The sequence below is a fragment of the Ictalurus furcatus genome, chromosome 17 (assembly GCF_023375685.1).
Source record: "Ictalurus furcatus strain D&B chromosome 17, Billie_1.0, whole genome shotgun sequence".
Lineage (NCBI taxonomy): Eukaryota > Metazoa > Chordata > Actinopteri > Siluriformes > Ictaluridae > Ictalurus > Ictalurus furcatus.
Genome location: NC_071271.1, coordinates 25,654,035 through 25,677,787, shown reverse-complemented (window position 1 = coordinate 25,677,787; position 23,753 = coordinate 25,654,035). Strand labels below are relative to the sequence as shown.

The 23,753-nt window shown below is 40.8% G+C and overlaps 3 protein-coding genes across 4 annotated transcripts; all 3 read left to right on the top strand.

Annotated features, from left to right (window-relative positions):
* The first annotated feature begins 2,115 nt into the window (after positions 1-2,115).
* On the top strand, positions 2,116-3,082 carry LOC128621410 (olfactory receptor 2AT4-like). Its single transcript, XM_053647157.1, has one exon. The coding sequence runs from the start codon at positions 2,116-2,118 to the stop codon at positions 3,055-3,057; it is 942 nt and encodes a 313-aa protein (XP_053503132.1). The 3' UTR covers positions 3,058-3,082.
* Positions 3,083-11,479: 8,397 nt separating this feature from the next.
* On the top strand, positions 11,480-15,570 carry LOC128621813 (olfactory receptor 2AT4-like). 2 transcript variants are annotated; one of them, XM_053647786.1, is made up of 2 exons: positions 11,480-11,489; positions 14,639-15,570. In XM_053647786.1, exons 1-2 carry the CDS (start codon positions 11,480-11,482, stop codon positions 15,568-15,570), a joined length of 942 nt encoding a protein of 313 aa, XP_053503761.1. The 2 variants fall into 2 exon arrangements, with proteins under 2 accessions (XP_053503761.1, XP_053503760.1); XM_053647785.1 differs by lacking the exon at positions 11,480-11,489 and having other exon boundaries at positions 14,629-15,570.
* A 3,271-nt stretch (positions 15,571-18,841) lies between these two features.
* LOC128621072 (olfactory receptor 2AT4-like) lies at positions 18,842-23,330 on the top strand. Its single transcript, XM_053646550.1, has 4 exons — positions 18,842-18,973; positions 19,194-19,461; positions 20,342-20,367; positions 22,266-23,330. Exons 1-4 carry the CDS (start codon positions 18,842-18,844, stop codon positions 23,268-23,270), a joined length of 1,431 nt encoding a protein of 476 aa, XP_053502525.1. The 3' UTR covers positions 23,271-23,330.
* The last annotated feature ends 423 nt before the right edge of the window (positions 23,331-23,753 follow it).

The following is a 23,753-nucleotide window of genomic DNA, read 5'->3' as shown; positions in this document are numbered from 1 at the left end:
TCATTTGCCTCTTTTTGAAATAAAGTTGCTAAAATGTTCTAAAAAGTCACCAAATCTTGTGGCAAGGTTGCTAAGCTGGCAACACTGGGCTTCACTAATGTTAATATGGAAAATCAAGCTGTCTAAAATAGTTCTATAATAGTTCTGTCAAATAATTGTAAGCAATAATGAGATAAATATTTCCCTTTGAACTCATTCCTTACAAATAAAATCTGCTTTAGGGTACATACCTTCACTCATGTGCTCATGGCACTTGTCCTGTGCACTGAAAAAGCGGAGTTCTCTCTTACAATCATATTCTGAGCAAGTGAAGGAACTGTGGCTATCACTTTCTGATGAGCTCTCTCTCACTTTAGCTTGGCCAAGAGGAATGCTTAGTATTTTAACCTCATCTACCGAGAGGAAACTAGGGGGATCTGTTTGTTCAGGGGTAAGCTTGGAAAGGAGGTGGGCCTGATGGTTTTTGCACCCATCCTCCACTTTACCAAAAAATCTTGTAGTATACGGTATACCATGTCTAAGAGCTGAGGATTCAGGATAGGTGTGAGACATATTTGTTGTTTCTTCACAAATGGATGGAGAAACTTAAGAGTTTTGTGTTTGTGGAATACCATCTTTTCCCAAATGCTCAATCAGGCCTAACCTATCATAATTATCTGTCTTTATTTGCAGGGGCTTCATGTTAGAGCAGCATGTTGTGTATGTACTGTCAATTTCATAGTACTCTAGCTCACTTCCCCCTAAATCTGTTAGGTGGTTATGGCTATGGGAAGCCGAAAATTGTCACACAAAGTCACCGGCCTATTCAAAGACCTCCATAGAATAAACAACATCACCTGCAAGCTGTAATTACCATGACAAGTCGTTTAGCCCTATGGTTCCATGTTTCCCACCTCAAACTAGTCACTTCAGGTCCCCTCACAGAGGGCAGTCTCCCCTCCACCCCCCCAGAACCCCTGGACATTGAAGGCCATATAAGAGATACAGGATTCACAATGTCGAGATGGTAAACTGCACTACCCCCTACTGTGTTGGGACTTTCATGCATGCCACCCCAATCGTCTAGGTCCATGTGCTAAGACACTTCGCAAACACTCGTATCAAAGTATACACTCTGCATCATTGCCAGTCAATACCAAGCCTTGATTTACTGTTTGCTTAAGTGGCCTGATCTAGTTTGTGTTATTCATGTTTTTGTTCTTGCTTGGCCTTATTTATGTTGTTTGCTCATTGCCTGTTTTTTGACCATGCTTCTGGATTACATCTTTGTCTTGTTTGCCTCTATTAATAAAACCATTGAGTACATGCATCCTCAACTGTTTCCTGACAAGTACAAGTTATAGAAAAGGACAGATGATGGAACCATAAATTTTGTATGAAATTGTTATAACATTTCTGTTTACAATGTTTGGTATTCAGAGGAAACACAGTATGGACCCAGTAGCGCATTACAGACTTGAAACACTAAAGAAATATATCAGAAATGCAGCTGCCTACTGGCCTTCAAGGATGTGTACTGTGTAATTATTTGCCCCACATCATTATTGTTATGCATTATTATCAATGAGATCACGATTTAATTAACACTCAACCCTAATAGTTTAATTGTCAAGCTGTTGATGTATATTAGATGTTAGCCCACTCATCTAAGCCACCAGCCATCAATGTGTTTAAAATATTTCATAGGAGCAGATGATTTTTGGTTTGAGAGGTTTACAATTTTATGTTTTCATAATGCTCCAATTTACATGTCAGTCTTTGTCTCTTTTTTTTCTCTAGTGAAAAAAAATCCAACAAATAATATCACTCAGAGGTGTGTCGATAAACGTGGTGTAGTTATTCACACTGTAATTTTAGACATTACAATGTAGCTTCTTACATAAATCTCAGGAGCTGTTGAGCAGACTTAAGTATCTTGCTAGTCATGTGACATGTACACTGACTGTTAGATAAATAAATTGCCCTGGAGTAGACACATTTCCTGATGCTATAACCATTACCAACACATTGAAAAGGTATGGAGGGTATGCATAATGTCTAGATATAACCATTTTTTTTTGCATATACACTGTATTTGCATTAAATCTGAAATTTTCTCTTTAAGGACATCAAATCATGTCAGGAGGAAACATGACATTTGTGAAGGACTTTTTTATAGTTGGTTTTCCTGGACTTCGTCCAAATTACTATGCCCTTGTATCTGCAGTTATGTTCTTAGTTTATGTGTGCATCGTGATAGGGAATGGAATTTTTCTTCTGTTGTTTGCAACAAACAAAAGTCTCCATAAACCCATGTATTACATTTACGTAAGTCTTGTGTTGTCTGATGTATTGTTCAGTACATGCACCTTACCAAAGATCATTGCTCGATATTGGTTCCAAGATGGGACCATTTCTTTTGCAGCTTGTTTTTTTCAGATGTACTTAGTGCATTATTTTGGTGTGGTCAGTTCATACACACTAGCTGTAATGGCCATAGATCGATATATAGCAGTCTGCTTCCCATTTCATTACCACAGTCTTATGTCAAACAGGAATATAGTAATTCTGAGCCTAGCAGTTTGGGTTTTTTCTCATCCTTGCAGTATAATGTTGGTTGTTCGGGCTTCTCCCCTACCTTACTGTGGAGCCAACACCATTGTTCACTGCTATTGTGATCACATATCTATTACCCGACTTGCATGCACTGACAGGACTCCATATAGTTTACCAGCTTTTGTTTATGCCATGGTAATATTGCTGGGATCTCTTGCCATTATTGTGGTCTCATATTCTTTCATTATTCTAGCTGTCCTACAAATATCAAGTACACAGGGTCGGCTAAAGACTTTTTCCACATGTAGTTCTCAACTCATTATAATTGCGCTCTTCTTCTTACCAAGGTGTTTTAATTACTTGGCCGCCAATGTAGGGATCACATTTAATGCTGATTTGCAAATAGCCATCATTATGCTGTATAGCCTGCTACCTCCAATGATAAATCCTTTACTGTATAGTCTAAAAACAGAAGAAGTTAAGAAGATTATTATAAGAACATTTAGAAAAAGGCCAAGTTAGCTTGACCTAATTTGTCATATCTTGAAATATATTCTGATACATGTGGATTGTGTTATTGTATTTGTGTTGTATTGTAATCGGATCTACACAACATCAAATAGTAATCAAACAGTTGAATGATTTGATCACTGAGGAGAAAGCCCCAAATCTATAAAACATACAGTATATATTGATGGCTACTTTGTAATGGGCAGGTAAAAAAACACACTACCTTGATATGATTGTACAACAAAGGACCTAATCTCAAAGGTTGAATTTATTTTGCACAGGCTGGGCAAAGCCTGGTATTTTCCAAGCTTTAACATTTCTTTATTCAATTTATTCAAAGCATGTATATAAACTGTTGTTTAAAGTGAACTGTACATAAATCCAGGTCTCATTTGGGTGTATTTCATTCTAAAATAAATTAGATGATACACTTCAATACCTTTCAAATATTGATTCTGTTTAAAATGAAAGGATGCATGTTGAGACCACATGGGATACAAGCAATAAAAAGTTTATACAAAGTGTATTTTATGTTGTTTAATATTATTTTCAGTTCTTCAAATATTTAATCATTTAACCTTAAAAAGAACATAACAATTATATCTTTCTATAAGAGTATTTTGACATTATTCTGAATTCATATTCTTGCATTGTTTTAGCTTTCCTGTGAATTTAACACATATGAACAGAGAGGTTCCTCCACTCATAATAATCTCCCTCTTCTTCTAGCTCTGCAAATTATCACTCTTCCTGCTCTTGCTCATGACCAATCCCATAAGAACAGAAAATATAATGATTTTTTAAAATAGATAAATGAATAAAACAGCCAAGTTAGCTGTAGTATAATCTGGGTTTTGTGCATCATGTACATATCTGAAGTATTTAAAAATTAATATCTATATAGTGTAATGGATCGTTTTAAATGTATATACTATTATATAAGTATACATATAAGTATATATGTATACACTTTGAAATGGAATTTATGCATTATTCTCACATCATTATACAGGAGTCCCTGCTCCAGCCTGAACACTCAGCTGAACTCAGCTTTCTATTTGCCTCAATTACTTTGTCTACCCAAATAGCATTTATATTCTTTGCTAGTGTTTGCTGTCTGAGTGGTATTTCCCCAATGTGACTAAGGTTTAGATCTGCTTTCTGTGTTGTTTTTTTTAACCCATTTTTCCTATGTTTGCCTGATTGTTGCTTGGTTTTTACCACCATTCTGACATTTAATAACATTATGCTCATGTTTACAACCAACTGCCTCTGATCTGTGGCTGCAGGTTGTATTCCTTTTATCCATCATGCCACAATACAAGCAGTAAACTCCAGTGTTTACCTTCCTCAAAGTTAGGGGACCAAATGCTGTTCCACATTGCTCCGGCTCACTTACCCTTACAGGTGCATCTCAAAAAATTAGAATGTCATAGAAAGTTCATTTTTTTCTGTAATTTAATTCAAAAAGTGGAACTTTCATATATTCTAGATTTATTATACAGAAAGTTAAACATTTCAAGCCTTTTTTTTTTCTTTTCTTTTTTTTTTTTCTTGAAATCTTCCCAATTATGGCTTACAGCTCATGAAAATCAAAAGTCCAGTATCTCAAAATATTTCAATAGATTTTTGATTTCCATGAGCTGTAAGTCATAATCATCAAATTTAACAAAAAAAATAGGCTTGAAATATTTAACTTTGTGTAATGAATCTAGAATATTCAAAAGTTCCACTTTTTGAATTAAATTATGGGAAAAAATGTACTTTTTCACGATATTCTAATTTTTTGTGATGCACCTGTACACTCACGGACTTGGACCAGCTCACTCACAGTCGCACTCACTGAATTCTGGTAAACAACCAGAAATTTCTGCCTATAACATATTTTGACAAGTCAACTAGAAGAAACCATCAGTATATTTAAACCAAATGACCTGAAAATGTTTTTATTCACTTTCAATCTCGCGCACTCTATCTTTCTGCAAAGATAATGTGAGAAGTCAAATACTCAAACAGCAAACATAGTAGTAAAAATGGTCTGTCTAAAGATAACTAAAACACATGAGGAAATAGATTAATTCATCACAAAATTGCATTATGTGTTGTAGAAAAAATTACATAAGCCTAATTAATTCAGCTTGTAATAAGATACCAGCTGTCAAAATGTATTTGATTGTCCTGCATGTGACATAAACATCAAAACACAGTCATGCTTACACACTCTGCACAGCCAAGAACAGATAAAGTTTTAAAATGTTTAAATGTCCTAAAGAGAATCGACTGGATGTGACTAAATTAATCAGCAATGTAAGATTTAACTGAACAGTCAAGTGATCAGTCGAGTCAAGTGTTGCCTCTAATAAAGTAAAAGGGCTATAGAGGAAGTAACACAGCTGGCCTTTTTGATGGGTTGGTTTTAATCGAGTACTATTATTGTTGTCTTATAGTGTACATTGTCATGTACACTATGAAACATATCTCAAGAAGGTTTGGATGAAATGCAGGGTTTGATAAAAGAACCAGGCCAGGCAAGCCAATAGGCTAAAACTGATCAGAAACTCACGTCAGCTAAAAGGTCTGGTGATTTACAGACTGGACTAGGCAATGGAAAATGTCTGGGTTACGCATGTAACCCTGTTCCCTGAGAAGGGAACGAGACGTTGCGTTTAGCATAACTCTATGGGCGCGCCCCTCGCATGCGACCGGCACCGTGCCTATTTATAGGCCTAAATAGGACTATCATGCCTATTTATAGGCCTGCCATGATCAGGTGACGTGGCAATTAAGCGCGTCGTGTGATATATATATATATATATATATATATATATATATATATATATATATATATATGGCACCTGTGAACCACACCATCAGCCTCTATTATCTGAAGCGGAGACGCAATTCACAGGCCTACCCCGGTATGACAAAGCTATGCAACGTCTCGTTCTGTTCTCAGGGATCAGGGTCACATGCGTAACCCAGACATTCCCTTTCAAAGGGAACTCCATGTTGCGTTTAGCATAACACTATGGGAATGAGAATACCCACTCCGTCAAACCGAGGGTACGGCCTGTTCAAAAAGACCCAAGCCTGAGGGTCACTGCAAGACACTCTTGCCCGGGGTGGAATGAATATCCAGGCTGTAAAATCGAATGAATGTGTGTGGCATAGACCACCCTGCAGCAGCACACACATCCTGTAAGGATACCCCATTGGACAAAGCCTTCGAGAAGGCGACCACCCTAGTGGAACAAGCCCTTATGCCCAGAGGCGTAGTGAGACCGCACGCCTCATAAGCAATAGAGATTGCTTCCACTATCCAATTAGAGATGCGCTGCTTTGACACAGCATCACCTCTACTGTCGCCACCAAAGCAGACCAGCAGCTACTCTGACTTGTGCCACTGGCCGGAGCGGTGGACGTAAGTACAGAGAGCCCTTACTAGACACAGCAGGTGCATTCTCTCTTGTTCCAGTGTGAGGAACAGAGCAGGGCAGAAAGCCTGTAACACCACAGGCTGGGCAGCAGATGTAGGCTCTTTAGGAATATAATCCAGTCTAGGGTACAAGGCCTTGGCTAATCCAGGGGTAAAGGCAAGACAGGAAGGGGCAATTCAGAGAGCTTGTAGATCTACTACTTGCTTGAGAGATGTCAGGGCCAGCAGAAGAGCTACCTTTAGAGTCAGAATCTTCTCAGAGGCTGACTCCAGGGGCTCAAATGGGGCCCCTGACAGACCTTCCAGGCCCACAGAAAGGTCCCAGGAAGGTATGCATGGCCTGCAGATGGGCCTCAGCCGCCTGACACCACGCATAAACCTCGAAGTTAGAGGATTTTGCCCCTCAGAGGCTCCATCAACAGGGGCGTGGCTGGGTGAAATGGCGGCCACATAAACCCTGATTGTAGAAGGAGCCCACACCGCTGAGAAACGTTCTTGTAAGAACTCCAGGACTGTAGCTATTGCGCAGTTCACTGGGTCTACAGTGGATCTCTGCAGATGGGAATCTCCTAAGGAGTGCCATCTAGCAGGGATATTATCTCTGAGAACCATATTTGAGCTGGCCAATAAGGTGCTACTAGCAGCAGACATAGACTTTCTTGGCAAACTCTCATTAGAACTTGTGGGAGAAAAGCGTACAGATGTGACCTCGGCCACATGTGCACCATGGCAGCCCTAATTGTGTGGGAGGAGTGAGGGCGAACCACAGCAGGCAGTGTGTTGTCTCCTCAGAAGCTAACACATCCACCGAACCTCCGCCATATGGACTTCACCATTTACGGATGGAGCCTCCAACCCCCGGGCCTCAGCCCCGTCCTCGACAGGATGTCTGCCTCCACGTTCGGAATGTACATTGCACTCACGGACAAAACTTTCCCTCTGCCCAGAGAAGAATTAGTTGTGCCTGCCTAAACAGGGGGCACGGACATAATCCTCCCTGGTGGTCAACATATGAGACCACCGCTGTGTTGTCTGTAAACACATGGTGACCTCTCAATTGAGGAAGAAGGAATTTCAGTGCTAGAAATATGGCCCACGTTTCTAGGCAATTTATATGCCGCTCCAGATAAGGGCCGCTCCAGAGACTATGAGCTGGGCAGCTGTCTAAGACCACGCTCCAACCCGTGAGGGAGGTGTCTGTCATTACTGCTTTGCACTAAGGAGACACCCCTAGAGTGTGACACAAGGCTAGAAACCGGGGACACTGAAATTCTCAGGGCACGTAGGCATCGCCGGGTGACACTGATTACTCTGAGGTTTCATCCTTGGACGAAACCCCCAACTTCTCAGCCACCACTGAAACGGTGTCCTGTGCAATAGGTCCAATGGTATGATGTTGGCTGCCCTTAAGCTCCAATAGTCTCCCGTAGAGACTGGAGGGGATGCCAAGATGCAGCTTTATCTTGCTCAGTGTTGATAGGATTGACCCTACGCATGTTGGGGATAGAAATGCCCTCATCGTAGTAGAATCCTTATAAGCCCCTAGAAAAGTTGTCTGATGCACTGGAGAAAGCATAATTTTCTGAGGTTGAACCTGAGCCCCAAGCTCTTCATGTGGGCAAGAACAACATTTTGATGTTGAACCGCCAGTTCCCTGGATCGTGCTAGAATTAACCAGTTGTCCAGGTAGTTTAGTACACGGATGCCCTGGAGTCACAGTAGAGCCAGAGTGACATCCATGCACTTTGTGAAGGTGCGAGGGGATAAAGCTAGCGAAATTTCTATGTGGAAATATGTACCTTTTAGCTCTATCGTCACAAACCAGTCCTCAAACTGAATCTGTATGTAGCGAGGTGGAAAATATTGTCATTATTTAAATTGATTCTTAGAATATTATTCATAGAATAATTCATAGAATAATTTCTTAAATAGTTCTTAAATAGTTTGGAAAAAAATTACAGTCATAAGGAGTTTAATGCTGCAATAATATTGAGAGGTGTGTACAGAAAAAGGGATGTAAAGGTGTAAGTTTGGTTATGTGTTACTGGACCAATCAGGAGGGAGTTACAGGTCACCGGAAGGTCAAGGAAAAAAAAAAAACAGTGAGAGAGAGAGAAGGGAGAAGAGCGTGTGGTGGAAGGAGTGTGAATTCGCTAGCTGCGGGTTTTTATTTCTTTCAAGTACCATCACTGCGAGCTAATTGGTCGACCAGAGCACTATATGTGAGTTTAGTGGTGGAATAAGCTATCTGTGGAGAGTATAACCTCTGAGAGACGTTATATTACAGTGGAAAGAATATAATAGCTAAGAGCTAGCTGTTAAGACTTGGATACTAGTGCACACATGGACTCTGCTAATAAGTTAGTGAACAGCCGACTGGAGGTGCAGAGACTATGTTTGTCACGGAGAAAGGAGCTGTGACTACTCGTGTGTAAATCTCCACTTCTTCTTATCTTGCAACGACCCTGTGTGAGTGTGACCCCATTCTTGATCAAGGTACCATTTATTTGTTCTTGCCCTCGTGGTGAAGCGGCCATTTTGTTTGAGGCTTCTACGTACACGGGCTTATTTCAGGCCTGCAACGGGGAACTTGGTACTCTTATTTTGTTTGTTGTATGGGGTAATGCTGGGTTTTTGTTGGTTAATCTGGGTGAATAGCCTATATCTTTTGACTGTTGGGCACACATTTTGCTGTTGTGACATTTGACACTTCTTAAGGCATTCAGAGAACTGTACATGATGTAAACTTGAAGGGACCTTACTTCCTGCGCTAATGTCGGGCTCTGGTCTGTGCTGACTACAGTGGTGAGCACACCTCTGAACTGGGGGGGTCGAGCTCTAAACTGGACCCTGTAATCCTTTTCTACAGTAGACAGAACCCATGGGGACACATTTGGCAGTGGTTTCCACGCTGCCAGACAGTCTTTTAGTGGCGTTAGTCATTTCACATTCTATTGTGAAAATATAGTGAAAGCATCAGATTTTTGTTGCCCTGTGACAGCTTGCTGACCAGAGAACACTGAAAACTTGGGACAGCCTTGGCTAGGGGAGGCCCAACAGTAGCACTGGGGGCTAACTGCCCTAACAACCTAATGTCCTCTCATATATCCTTCCACGGCCCCTCAGGAATGCTCTTCTTTGTCTGCTTGGCCTTTATGACCATTCTCAGATCAGGCCTAGTAGCAGGCCGCGACTGTGGCCGCCCGGTTCCCCTGGCTGTCTCTGGGGGTTGGTGGGCTGCCATACTCGCCTTCTCTACTAGCGCTGGCCCGGGGTCCACTCGTGGATGCCTGGATGAACTCAACACAACATGGAAGGAACTGGCTGAATACCGCCGTATGTCGAGTTCACTCAGCAGGTCTGCTTGGTAGGCCTGCAACACTGCCATTGTCTGCAGTGACCCACAAGCAAGACTACTACTGCATAGGCCTTGCCCACCAATGCCGCAGTGGCCTTACACACTCTAAATTACCTACCATTGATGGAGAGAGGTAGCTCATAAGCGCCTCCTCCACCTTCAGCATAGCTAAATAGCCACGCCGTTCATTCCCCAAAATGGACGAATAATCCAACACTGTGGGCTTATAAATACGGCTTATGCATGGTTTTCCCCAGAAGCCTGATATTTTGTCATGCATTTCTGGAAGAAAGGGGAGTTTCTGCAGTATGAGGGGTTTACTTTCATTGGGGAGAAAAAAGCTCATCCAGCCTTAGTAATCATTTCAAGCAGCACTTCATATGCTGCTCTCAGTTTTTAGTACATCCTTCTGGCTCCTCGGAGTCAGAGAGGAATTATAACTATTAATTTTTGTGTGTGTGAGTTTGTTTTTTTTTTTTTCCTTTTTGGCTTTCCATAATGGAAGAAGGAGTCGCGACGCGAGCTCCAAAATCCAGCGGAGAGCCAGACCCAGAAGACAGAGCAAGAAAGAGCAGCACTCGTCTCCAGCTCCTCTTCCGGATACATAAGAGATCCCCCGGACCTGAGACGGCTAGCTGCCTCGGCAGCAGTCGGCCCATATCCACAAGGCTCTGAAACCCAACTCGCTTCGGCTTCCGAGCTGCCTAATGTAGGCGTTACAATGCGCAGCCTCTCGAGATACTTCTTGAATTCTCTCACTCATATTTTTCTCTCTCGCTCATTCGTTTTTTTTCTTCTCTTTTTTTTTTTAAAGGGATAGAAAAGTCCAGAGATTTTGAGAAAAGATAGAGAGGAAATGAAGCGTCTTTTTGTTTCTTTACACAAAAAAAAAGACATGCAGTCTCGCTGAAGATAATAAGGCTGACGGTGCGGTTCACACGTGCCATATATATCATGCGACACACGTAATTGCCACGTAACCTGATCATGGCAGTCCTATAAATAGGCATGATTTTATACAAGCTTCAGATGCCGGTCGCACGCGAGGGGTGCTCCCATAGTGTTATGCTAAACAGAACATGGAGTTCCCTTTGAAAGGGAACACAATTACTAAGCACAACAAAATCGAAACTGTGTTTACAACATGTGGAATAAAGGCTTATTAATAGTCATGATTGGATGGTCGTGAGTTCAAATCCCAGCACTGCCAAGCTGCCACTGCTGGGCCCTTGGGCAAGGCCCTTAACCCTCAAATGCTCATTTGTATAAACTAGAGAAATGCAAGTCGCCCTGGATAAGGGCGTCTGCCAAATGCCATAAATGTAAATGTGTGGATCAATGAGTTTTAGGTGTACTCACCTCACGGAAGGTACCTGCTCCAGTCCTGTTGATTATTAAAGCAGTAGTAGCAGAGGAAATAGCTGTTCTTCTGGTTAAGCCTTTCGATTGGTCCATTTGATTGGGAGAGGTAGTCTGAGGATAGATTAACACTTATGTTAAGCCACTTGCAAAAAGATCAGATACTATATCTTTGGGAAGGCCAAACAATATAAAACATCTATTAACACGACCTCAGCATTTCCATTGCCATGGGAAAGGGAATGAGGTGGCAAGCATTGGAAAACCTATGGAAAAAGTCTATGGTTGTGAGTATGGTAGTGTGGCTCTGTGAATCGGGAAGGTCAGTAATAAAGCGCAATACGATATGTGACCAGGGACAGGAATGGGAAGGGATTCTCACAGCCCACTTGGTGGTTGATGAGAGGATTTGGTTTGTGTGCAATACTGACATTCCTTGACCTATTGCTTTGTGTCTCTTTTTAAAATCCCCCACCAGAATTGTTTCCCACTATTCCAGAGCTGTGGGGTCCTCCTGATGTGCTTGCTGGATATCCGCCATGATTTCCCAGAGTACTAGAGTGTGACGATGAGCCTGCAGCCCACGCACTTCAAGGATGCAGCACTCCTCACACAACTGTCGGCAGGGTGCTAGAAGGACAGCACCACTTCAGCACGCTAAATGTTTTGGACAGTACGAAAGCATATGGCTGCAACGCAGGGCGGCAGAAGCACACACGGCCAGCAGCTGATGAGTGGAGCAGCTGCTCTTCACCCTTCCGGGGAAGACAGGAAGATATAAAAGGACACAGCGAGCGTGCTGAGTTGAGTTGCCTCTCCTATGATAAATCTAATAACGCATTTCTCTGTCTCCCGTCTACATGTGGACCAGGAGGACGACGACAACGTAGAAGTCAGCGCTCTCCAGCCTCCCCGCGCTTTTCGCCGGTGCTGAAGCACCGCTTCCGTCGCTTTGGGCACCGCCCTGACGCTGCCACATTTGTGTTCTGTGTTCTGCCCAGCTATTTGCTCTAAGAAGCCACACAGGGCTAGGATACAAGACTCAGAAATAATATGTTGAGGGTTTTGTTGGAAGTTAGGGCTTTCAAAGCTATTTGACATTTGGTCTGTCGGTGGTGTTAAATCAGTAAGTTTCTCAGATGAATTTTCCTGCTGTACTGGAATCTAGGAGGGATGGGAAAACATGAGATTCAGTAATTCAGTGAGATTCAATAATTAATGGTCTCAGATCTCTTGCCATCTATTCTTCAACCTCATCAGGCATTACAGGAAAAGATGCAGAGCTGTTATCGTGGTGAAGGGCGGTAGCACAAAGTATTGAATAAAAGGGTGCCAATATTTGTTGCACACCTATATTTAACAAGATTTTTTTTTTTTTTGGATAAACCTGTGTTTTGTTTGCTATCCATGAGAGCCGAGTATTTTGGTGATTTATTTTTTTTAACAGAAGATCAAAAGGTTAAACAATAAAGGCAATTTTTCACAGCCTTACTGACCTCCTAAATAAAATGTTTCTAGGATATTTCTTTAAAAACAACAAAAAAATTACTTTCTGCTCATATTTTGTGCTTTCACATAAAAAGATTCAATATCTAAGAAATAAACTCAACAAGTTTCACAGACATTTGATGAACAAAAATTTAATAATGTTCAGTCCCTGAACAAAGGAGGGAGGGGGGCAATATCAAAACTAACAGCCAGTATCTTGTGTTCCACCAGCTGCTTTAAGTACTACAGTGCATCTCATCCTCATGGACTGCAGCAGATTTGTCAGTTCTTGCTGTGAGATGTTACCCCACTCTTCCACCAAGGCATTTGCAAGTTCTCGATCACGTCTGGGGGGACACATGGTTACACATAGTTTGCCACTAAAAGGACGGTCAGCTGTCCTTCCTGTCTCCTTGTGGCACTGTCTTAGGCATCTTGCAGTTTATTGCTCTGGCCACATCTGCAGTCCTCATGCCTCCCTACAGCAGGCCTATGGCATGTTCATGCAGATGAGCAGGCACCCTAAGTATCTTTCTTCTGGTGTTTTTCAGAGTCAGTAGAAAGGTCTCTTTAATGTCCTCTGTTTGTGTGTTAAGGGCTGTTCCACACGTGCATGTGTAATAATTGTTTATGGTTCAGTGAGCAAGAATGAAAAACATTGTTTAAACCCTTTCCAATAATGATCTGTAAAGCTTATTTGGATTTTACAAAATTAAATATATCTTTAAAATATAGTCTCCTGAAAAAGGGACATTTCTTTATTTTTTTTGCTGAGTATATAACCCAAAGATAGAAAGGTGTGGTTTCACAGGGTGTCTGGTTCAACAGTTGAGTAAAGTGCAAGTAGCAGCCTGTTGGATGGGTCAGTATCAAAAAGTCCATAGCCACAATATAAAGGGGAGCACAATGTAATATATGAGACTAAAGGTGCTTTGCAATCAGGCATAATTTTGCAGTGTGCCAGCATCTTTATGGCAAGCCTCAAAAAGAGGCTCTATCTGATTTGATAGATGGTCTCATGGGTCAAGGGATTTTTTTTATGGTAAGGCAAATAACCCCGCCTCTTAGGCATAGTCTATTCCAGACGTCTTTCTTAATGCCTGTTTAGGCATTTCCTTCTATTCTTGTGCTACAGGTATCTCCTTCCTTTCCAAGTAGGGCTGGAGTGTTCTGAGATCCACATCTGCTCCCCGATGTCACCCTGCATTCCAACCCCCATTGACTGATGTTGCATCAGTCACTGTTCCCAGGGCCTCAATTACACCCACCATCAGCCCCTTATTCTCCAGGGCTGGTATTTCACTGGCAGGTGAATTGTCAGCTGCAATAGAGGGCCTATTGAATGATATTAGACGTTAACCCACTCATCAAATATTACCACCAGCCATCTGTGTTTAACCTGACCAGTAGTTTTATGTTATGCTTCATTAATGCTCTAATTTACATGAAAAAAGGACTAGTTATCATTTTTATTATTTGGCAACAGTCCAACAAAATTGTCAGTAAGGATGTCTCAAATAACATGGCTTATTTACACTATTTTTAGACATTAAAAGGTAGCTTCTTACACAAGTCTCAGGAGATTTACTGTACATGTGACACGTGCACTATGTGTTAAGATAAATAAATTGCCCTGGAGCACGGACACATTTCCTGATGTGCTATGAATCTGTAAAGGTATGGAGAGAATCCATAATGTGTTAATGTCTTTTGATAATTAATTATTTCATTGTTGTTTAATTCGAAATCTAGTGTAATATCAAAATCTATCTAAAATAAAGAGAAATGTAATATAACAAATTTAAGCTTTTTTTATTATTATTTTCTAACCATTTTAATTTATAAGTCAATTTTATTAATTTACACAGTGTACACCCATGCTGTAAGATGCTGGAATATATCTGCAGTAAATCTGAAATTTTCTCTTTAAGGACGTCCGATAATGTCAGGAGGAAACATGACCTTTGTGAAGGACTTTTTCATTGTTGGTTTTCCTGGACTTCATCCTAACTACTATGCCCTTGTATCTGCATTTATGTTCTTAATTTATATGTGCATCTTGATAGGGAATGGAATTTTTCTTCTGTTGTTTGCAACAAACAAAAGTCTTCATAAACCAATGTATTTTATTTATATAAGCCTCGTGATGTCTGATGTGTTGTTCAGTACATGCACCTTACCAAAGATCATTGCTCGATATTGGTTCCAAGATGGGACCATTTCTTTTGCAGCTTGTTTTTTTCAGATGTACTTAGTGCATTATTTTGGTACAGTCAATTCATACACACTAGCTGTAATGGCCATAGATCGATATATAGCAGTCTGCTACCCATTTCGTTACCATTCTATTATGTCAAATAGAAATATATTAATTATGTCCATTGTAGTCTGGGTTTTTGCTCATTCTAGCATTATAATGATGGTTGTTCGGGCTTCCCCCCTCCCTTACTGTGGAGCCAACACCATTGTTCAATGCTATTGTGATCATGTATCTGTTACCCGACTTGCATGCACTGACAGGACTCCATATAGTTTTCCTGCTTTTGTTTATGCCATGGTAGTACTGTTGGGATCTCTTGCCATTATTGTGTTCTCCTACTCCTGTATTATTTTAGCTGTCCTACAAATATCAAGTGCACATGGGAGGCTAAAGGTTTTTTCCACATGTAGTTCTCAACTTATTATAATTGCACTCTTCTTCTTACCCAGGTGTTTTAATTACTTGGCTGCGAATATAGGTATCACCTTTAATGCTGATTTGCAAATAGCCATCATAATGCTGTATAGCCTGCTACCTCCAATGATCAACCCTTTACTCTACAGTCTAAAAACAGAAGAAGTTAAGAAAATCTTGATAAGAAAAGTAAAAAAAATACCAAGTTAGCTTGACCTAATATGAAAGATCTTGAAATATATTATGGTACATGTGGACTGGGTTTTTGTGTTGCTCTGTTTGTACTGTAATTGGATTCACACATCATGCCTGAGTTCAGCTGATAATAATCTTAATTCTTTGGAAAAATTCTAAATATGTATTTTGAAATGGGCAGGTAAATAAACACACAGTACTTAAATCACAAATGTTCAATTTATTTTTCACAAGTGGGCAAGGCCAAGTATATTCCATGCTTTAACATGCTTAATTCAATATCACTCAAAGCTTGAAAATATGATGCACTTTTATTAAAAGTGAGAATAAAAAAAAAAAAAAAAAAACACAGTCCATGGTCAAACAGGCAAACAGGATAAAAAACAGAGAGAAGCAACGTGTTGAAACCAGAGATACAATAAGGTATTAATGCTCAGAATTCATTTATAACAATTAGCCATAATTTTCTGACAATATTCCAATATTTTAAAGCAAATTTAGATGACGCTTTTTAGTATAATATATCTTTATTAAATTTGATTTTAGTATGTGTCCACCATATAATTGAAATGTTGTAACAGGCAGTACATGCAAGAAAGCCCTCAAACATCATGTGAAAAAATAAGTACACCCCATGGAATTTATTTTTTAATACATGTTTGGACAAGCGAACATTTGATAATCTTTGAAACAGTACCTATTAATTAACTTGATGTACCTGAACAAAACCACAAGGAAAATTAACTTTTTCAATCATCAGTCATTTATTTAACAGAAATATCAGTAGATGTGATATTTTTCTATGGAAAAGTACACCCTTGGCCTCTGAAGCTTGCCCCCTGTAACAGAAATTACTCCTTGTACGCGTTTTGCATAATTGTCCACAAGGCTTGCTGGAATTTATGTCCACTCATTCAATTTAATTCAATTCACTTTTATTTGTATAGCGCTTTTTACAATAGACATTGTCTCAAAGCAGCTTTACAGAAATATCAACACGGTATATAGATATTAAAGGTGCGAATTTATCCCAACTGAGCAAGCCATTGAGTGGCGATGGTGGCAAGGAAAAACTCCCTAAGATGTTAAGAGGAAGAAACCTTGAGAGGAACCAGACTCAGAAGGGAACCCATTCTCATCTGGGTAACAACAGATGATGTGAAAAAGTTCATTATGGATTTATATGAAGTCTGTTTGGCCTTAGAATCAGCCGTAGTCCCAGCAATCTGGAATTGGAGTAGATGAGAGCTCCATCCACAGGTAGGACATCCGAAACGGATCAGGCAGGTCCGGAGAGCAGAGAGGATCAGGATCTCTAGTATCTCCATAAAATCGTATGTGGCTCGGCAGAAGGAGAGAGGGAGAGAAAAGATTTTTAGGACTGTGCTTAGCATAATAGAGAGTCTAGTCAGGATAGGCTTGAGTAAACAAATACCTTCTAAGCCTAGACTTAAGCACTGAGACTGTGTCTGAGTCCCGAACACTAATTGGAAGACTGTTCCATAACTGTGGGGCTCTATAAGAGAAAGCTCTTCCCCCTGCTGTAGCCTTCGCTATTCGAGGTACCGTCAAATAGCCTGCATCTTTTGATCTAAGCAGGCGTGGCGGATCATAGTAACCAAAAGCTCGCTTAGATACTGTGGCACGAGACCAGTGCTTTATAGGTTAATAATAGTATTTTATAATCAAAGCGAGATTTCACTGGGAGCCAATGCAGTGTTGATAAGATCAGGGTGATATGGTCGTATCTTCTGGTTCTAGTTAGGACTCTAGCAGCTGCATACTGGACTAATCGGAGTTTGTTTATGCTCCTACTGGAACATCCAGGCAGTAAGGCATTACAGTAATCTAGTCTAGAGGTGATGAATGCATGAACTAATATTTCTGCATCATGTAGTGACCATATATTTCTTATCTTAGAAATATTTCTGAGATGAAAGAAGGCTATCCTAGTAATATTATCTACATGAGGATCAAATGATAGGCTGGAGTCAATAATCACACCAAGGTCTTTTACTGCTGCACATGATGAAACAGAAAGACCATCCAGAGTAACTATGTGATCAGAAAGCTTACTTCTAGCTACACGTGGTCCTAATACAAGTACTTCTGTCTTATCAGAATTAAGTAAAAGGAAGTTAGTCAGCATCCAAAGTCTAATGTCCTTTACAATATCCTCAACTTTACTAAGCTGCTGTCTGTCCTCTGGCTTCGCTGAAACATACAATTGTGTATCATCAGCATAACAGTGGAAGCTAATTCCATGTTTACGAATAATTTGACCTAGAGGTAGCATATATAAAGTAAAAAGGAGTGGGCCTAAAACAGAACCTTGTGAAACACCAAATTTAACCTCGGTATGTCTCCATTTATGTTACGCTCCTGCCAGCAGAGGGCACTGCGGCGATGAAGCGCAAAGACTGCTGCTGAGCGCGCGTGCACGAGACTCTGGTATATGGACACGTTCGTTTGTTTTGATTCTCCCTGTGTGCAAGCATTGGTTGATTTACTCCAGGTGTCGGTGATTTAGTTTAATTATGTTTGTTATTTAAACGCCTCGTGTTGCTGTGCACTTTGGGCAGTATTATTTGTTTACGTCAAGTGATAGTGAATGCGTTATGCATGATAAGCGGTCTTGTTTTCATGTCCTGTTCCTTGCCTCGACTTTAGTCTCATGTTTACTCTTGTGTAGTTCAGTATAGACCGCTTTCCCTGTGTTTTGTCTGTTTGCTTTTTTATTAATAAAGACTTTGATCTGCGCCTGCTCCCACTTCCAGTCCCGTATCATAGCAGAATACTGCGCCCATAATGTGGAAGCAGCAGGTCACCATGAGTGCCGCCAAAGCGGCCGAGTTTGAGGCGTGGCATCGTTCGTTCGGGGAACAGAGCAAACAACTCAACGAGGAAATTGCTCAGCTCCACCACCTTCTGAAGCCACTGCAGCAAGCCGGGCCACGCGCCACATCGCCCTCCCATGCAGAACTACGCCGCGCAACACGGCCAGCAGAGCTACCCGAACTCCTGGAGCATCCCACTGCAGGGGAATTACACAATGCCATGCAGCCAGCAGAGCTGGAACTTAAAGCTAGAACTTTTTTTGGGGGGGGCAACGGCAACATCAGAGCTCCAGCATGAGACCTACAGGGAGGTCTCAGCTGTGGAGCTCCAGCCCAAGGTTAACATGGCAACCTCTGGGCCCCCGTCTGAAGTCAACATGGCAGCCTCAGAGCTCCAGCGTGAGACCTACGGGGAGGTCTCAGCTGTGGAGCTCCAGCTCAAGGTTAACATGGCAACCTCTGGGCCCCCGTCTGAAGTCAACATGGCAGCCTCAGAGCTCCAGCGTGAGACCTACGGGGAGGTCTCAGTTGTGGAGTTCCAACCCGAGGTTAACATGGCAACCTCTGGGTCTCTGCCCGAGGTTAACATGGCAACCTCTGGGCCCCCGTCTGAAGTCAACATGGCGGCCTCAGAGCTCCAGCTCGAGACCCATGGGGAGGTCTCAGCTGTGGAGCTCCAGCCCGAGGTTAACATGGCTACCTTGGAGCTCCAGCCAGAGACATGCGGGGAGGTCTCATCTGTTGAGGAAGCTGTCCTGCTGTCCAGCCCAGCTGAGGAGGCTGTCCTGCTGTTCTGTCCAGCCGATTAAGCTGTTCCGATGTCCAGCCCAGCTGAGGAGGCCGTCCTGCTGCCCTGTCCAGCCGGGGAAGCTGTCCAACGTTCCAGTGCTGCTGGGGGCGTCGTCCAGCATTTCAGTGCTGTTGCGGTTGTCGTCCAGCGTTCCAGTGCTGCTGGGGGCGTCGTCCAGCGTTCCAGTGCTGCTGGGGGCGTCGTCCCGACTTTCAATCCCGCTGGGGGTGGTGCTCCGCCTGTCTGCTGCCCGGCGGAGGCCGCCTCGTTTTCGTTACAGTGAGAGACAACTCTCACACAGGGGCCCCGGACCGCCATGGGGGGGGTTCAAAAGCTGCACTAAGGTCAAGTAACACAAGCAACGAGACACAACCCTGATCAGAGGCCAGTAGTAGGTCATTTACTACTTTAACTAACGCTGTCTCTGTGATATGATGAGGTCTAAATCCTGACTGATACATTTCATGAATGTTATTCCTATGCAAGTACGAGCATAGCTGCTGTGCTGCAACCTTTTCTAAGATCTTGGACATGAAGGGGGATTGGATATAGGTCTATAGCTGGACAGTTGAGAGGGGTCAAGGTCAGGTTTTTTAATCAGGGATTTAAAAACTGCTAATTTAAGTGATTTAGGTACATAGCCAGTGCTAAGGGAAGAATTGATTATATTTAAAAGTGGTTCAATTACTCCAGGACAAATCTCTTTAATGAAAGATGTAGGTACAGGATCTAGTATGCAATTTGCTGAAGAGATTAATGAAGCTAGTTCGGTCTCTCTAAGAAGAGTAAAACATTCTAAACATTGATCTGATATTGCTATATTATCATCTATAGGGTTAATTATAATACTGTCTGGTTTTAATTGAATAGCCTGAATTTCACATCTTTCACAAATTTCACAATTTTGCACCCAGGCAATATTCTTTCAGTTACATTTACATTTATTCATTTAGTAGATGCTTTTTTCCAAAGCGACTTACAAATGAAGAAATACAAGCAAAGCGATATATCAAGCGGAGAACAATACAAGTAGTGCTACCGTACAAGATTTTTAATTTAGTTCTAGAAAAGCAGAGTGAGCAGAGTAGAGGTGTAAAAGCCAGTGTAAGGTTGTGGGTTTTTTTTAGTTTTTTAAGATAATGTGGGGTTTGCGTTTTAGGGTTTAGTTATGTGCTCATGGAAGAGGTGGGTCTTTAGCTGTTTTTTGACAGATTCTGCTGTCCAGATTGAGGTTGGAAGTTCATTCCACCACTGGGGGACAGTTAGTGTGAAGGTTCTGGAAAGAGACCTTGAGCCACGCTGAGCAGGCACTACTAAGCGTCGGTCGCTAATCGATTGAGGATTGCGTCCGGGAATGTAAGCCTTTAGTTGCATAATGTTTGAGGGTTTTCCTGCATGTACTGCTTATTTCAAATCCCTCACACCATTTCAATGGGATTCAAATCCGGGCTTTGACTAGGCCATTCCATAACTCTCCATTATTTCTTTTTGAGCCATTCCTTGGTGGATTTGCTAGTATGCTTAGGATCATTATCCTGTTGAAAGGTCCACTTTCAGTTCAACTTCAACTTTTGAACAGATGACCTTAAATTATCTTCAAGCACTCTTGATATGATGCAGAATTCATAATTGAATCAATGAATGCAAGCTGAGGCAGTGAAACAACCCCAAACCATTTCCGCCACCATGCTTCACAGTTGGTATGAGGTGCTTCTCATGAAAAGCTCTCTTTGGTCTGCGCCAAACATGTCTGCTGTTACTGTGGCCAAACAACTCTATCTTTGATTCGTCTGTCCAGAGAACAGTATTCCAAAAGGTTTGGTCTTTGCTTATATCCTCATTGGCAAACTGTAGTCTTGCAAAGGTTTTTTCCTGGGACACCTCCCATGCAGGACAAATTTGTGCAATCTCTTTCTGATTGTAGATGCATGCACTTTGATACCAACAATTGCAAGACTTATTGGCAGATCCTGTTATGAAATTGTGGGCTTCTTGGAGACTTCTTTTGTATATATTTATGTTAAGGTAAATAACATTACATTGCAATATATAGTTACTTTTACATCATAACATCATATGTAAATATTTTGTAACAGGAATCTATTTACTAGCGTTTAAAACATGTATTTGAATGAGTAATTCCATTATGTTATACATTAAAAGGCGTATGGAAAGTGATGTATGGAATTACACAATCGAGTCATGGTTCAGTAAGAATTCTTCTACTTGTCAGCAAACATGCGAGGATGAACCCTGCCCCTAAATGAGCCTAAAATCCATCCAGAGAGTGCAGTCAATTGTTCAGACCAAGTGTAAAAATGTCCTTAGATTCAAGCTGGATTTAGAAACATGCTGAATAGGTGAGCCTGATGATTTATATTTTCAGACATGTTCCGAAGTAACAGCACTTCAACCTCATGGTTAAATTAGTTCTGTGGGCCTGACTTGAGGGAAATGCAAAATGCTGCTCATTAGAAAGAAAAAAAAAGGCTTGGAATATATTTGAAAACAACATATTTGCTAAAACATCCTGAAAGAATAGCTTGAATATGTCAAGCTGTCTAAAAAGCTACAGTAGAGCAGGATATGTTGATAACTGTGCATTTTAAAGCAAAGTTAGCTGTACCCTACTGTGACAGATATTTAATCAAAATACTTGTTCTTTGTTAATAAGAAGAACGCTGAATATTTATGGAAAGGTACTGGCTCGAAACCATAGTGCATACTGTATCTAGCAATCATGCAGTCTGAACTTTGTAAAGCAAGTGGGTTTACTCGCAAAGGGTATGGTCAGATACAAATAATTACGTCAAAAGTATGCGCAAAGCCTCAACAGTGAGGGTTTAAAAGGCTCATCCCTCAGTCTGTGAGCAGCTTTGTAAGAGCCTGGATCAAAATTTAGGGAAGGTATGATTCAAGTGTTGTGGATACAGTATCTTTTATATATCTTTATTATATTTTGTATCTTCCACATATACATATATGATTTCACTAAATGAAAAATTCATTTTAAAACAAGAAAGATTTTTTAACTGTACTCTTGTGTAAAATATATTGTAAACAATTATGCTCTTTTTTGTCAGATGTCTATCTATACTGAAACACTGTACAAAAACAGCACGACCAATATTCCTGAATTTGTCCTTGAAGGATTCACAGGAATTCCTGCTAAGTATTATGGATTGGTAGGAACCTTTTTCTTCTTCATTTATCTGATGCTGGCATCTGGGAACGTTTTCATCCTTGTATTTGTGGCATGTGAAAAAAGTCTTCAGAAGCCAACGTATATCATCTTCTGTAATCTTGCAATATCAGATCTTGGATTTGGAACTACAACTCTGCCAGGAATCATTGCTAAGTACTGGATGTCAGAGATCATTTCATTCAATGGTTGTTTTACACAAATGTATTTTGTCCATTATTTTGGGACTTGCACCTCATTTCTTATGGCATTAATGGCCTATGATCGATTTGTTGCCATATGTAACCCATTGAGATATCCAGTTCTGATTACACATACCACTATTGCGATTCTTTGTTCAGTGCTTTGGATAGGAAACCTCCTCATTCTTGGTGCAATTACTGCATATACCCTTAGTGTGCCTTACTGTGGCCCAAATATTATACGTCACTGCTACTGTGACCATAGTTCAGTAAGAAATCTAGCATGTGCAGACATAACAGCCATAAAAGACACTACTTTTGCCATTGCTATGACTGTACTGTGGGGTCCTTTATTTTATATCATATTTTCTTATGTGGCCATCATTATTTCAGTCATGAAAATCTCAAATAAAGGTGGACGCTATAAAGCCTTTTTAACATGTACTCCACAGCTATTTATTATCTGCCTGTACTATCTCCCCAGAACTTTTGTGTATATTGCATTTAATGTTGGATTTCGTGTGGAATCAAACCTCCGCATTGCAGTGGTAATGATGTACAGTCTTTTCCCCTCTCTCATCAATCCACTCATATACTGCTTTAGGACCAAAGAAATTAAGGAGACATTAATGAAGAAATTAAAACAAAGACAGGTGAGGCTGTCATCTGCCTTTACTATCTCCCCAGAAGTTTTGTGTAGGTAACATTTTCTTTTGGATTTCATTTTTAAACAAACCTCTATATTGCAATGGTAATGATGTACAGTCTTTTTCCTGCCCTCATTAATCCACTCATCTACTGCTTTAGGACCAAAGAAATTAAGGACACATTAATGAAAAAATTAAAGCAAAGACAGGTGAGGGTAAATAGAAAAAGTATTTTAACCTAAAGAAAATTATGTCTTATCCAATTTGTTTTCAATTGTAATTACATTTAGTAACATCAATAACATTTTTAAATGCAGGAAAACATGAATCTGTGCCTGCCATGTCTTATTAAATTTAGGTTTATCAACTACAATATGCAATGTAATTAGTTGAAAATGATTAATTAGCCAGAAAAAAAAATGTTCAACCAAATAAAAACAAAGATTCTGTATTAAATGGAAATGCAGACTACTGTAATTTTGTGTAAGAAAGATAAAATTGCACAGCCAAATTATACAAAACACCAATGCTTGTACCTTT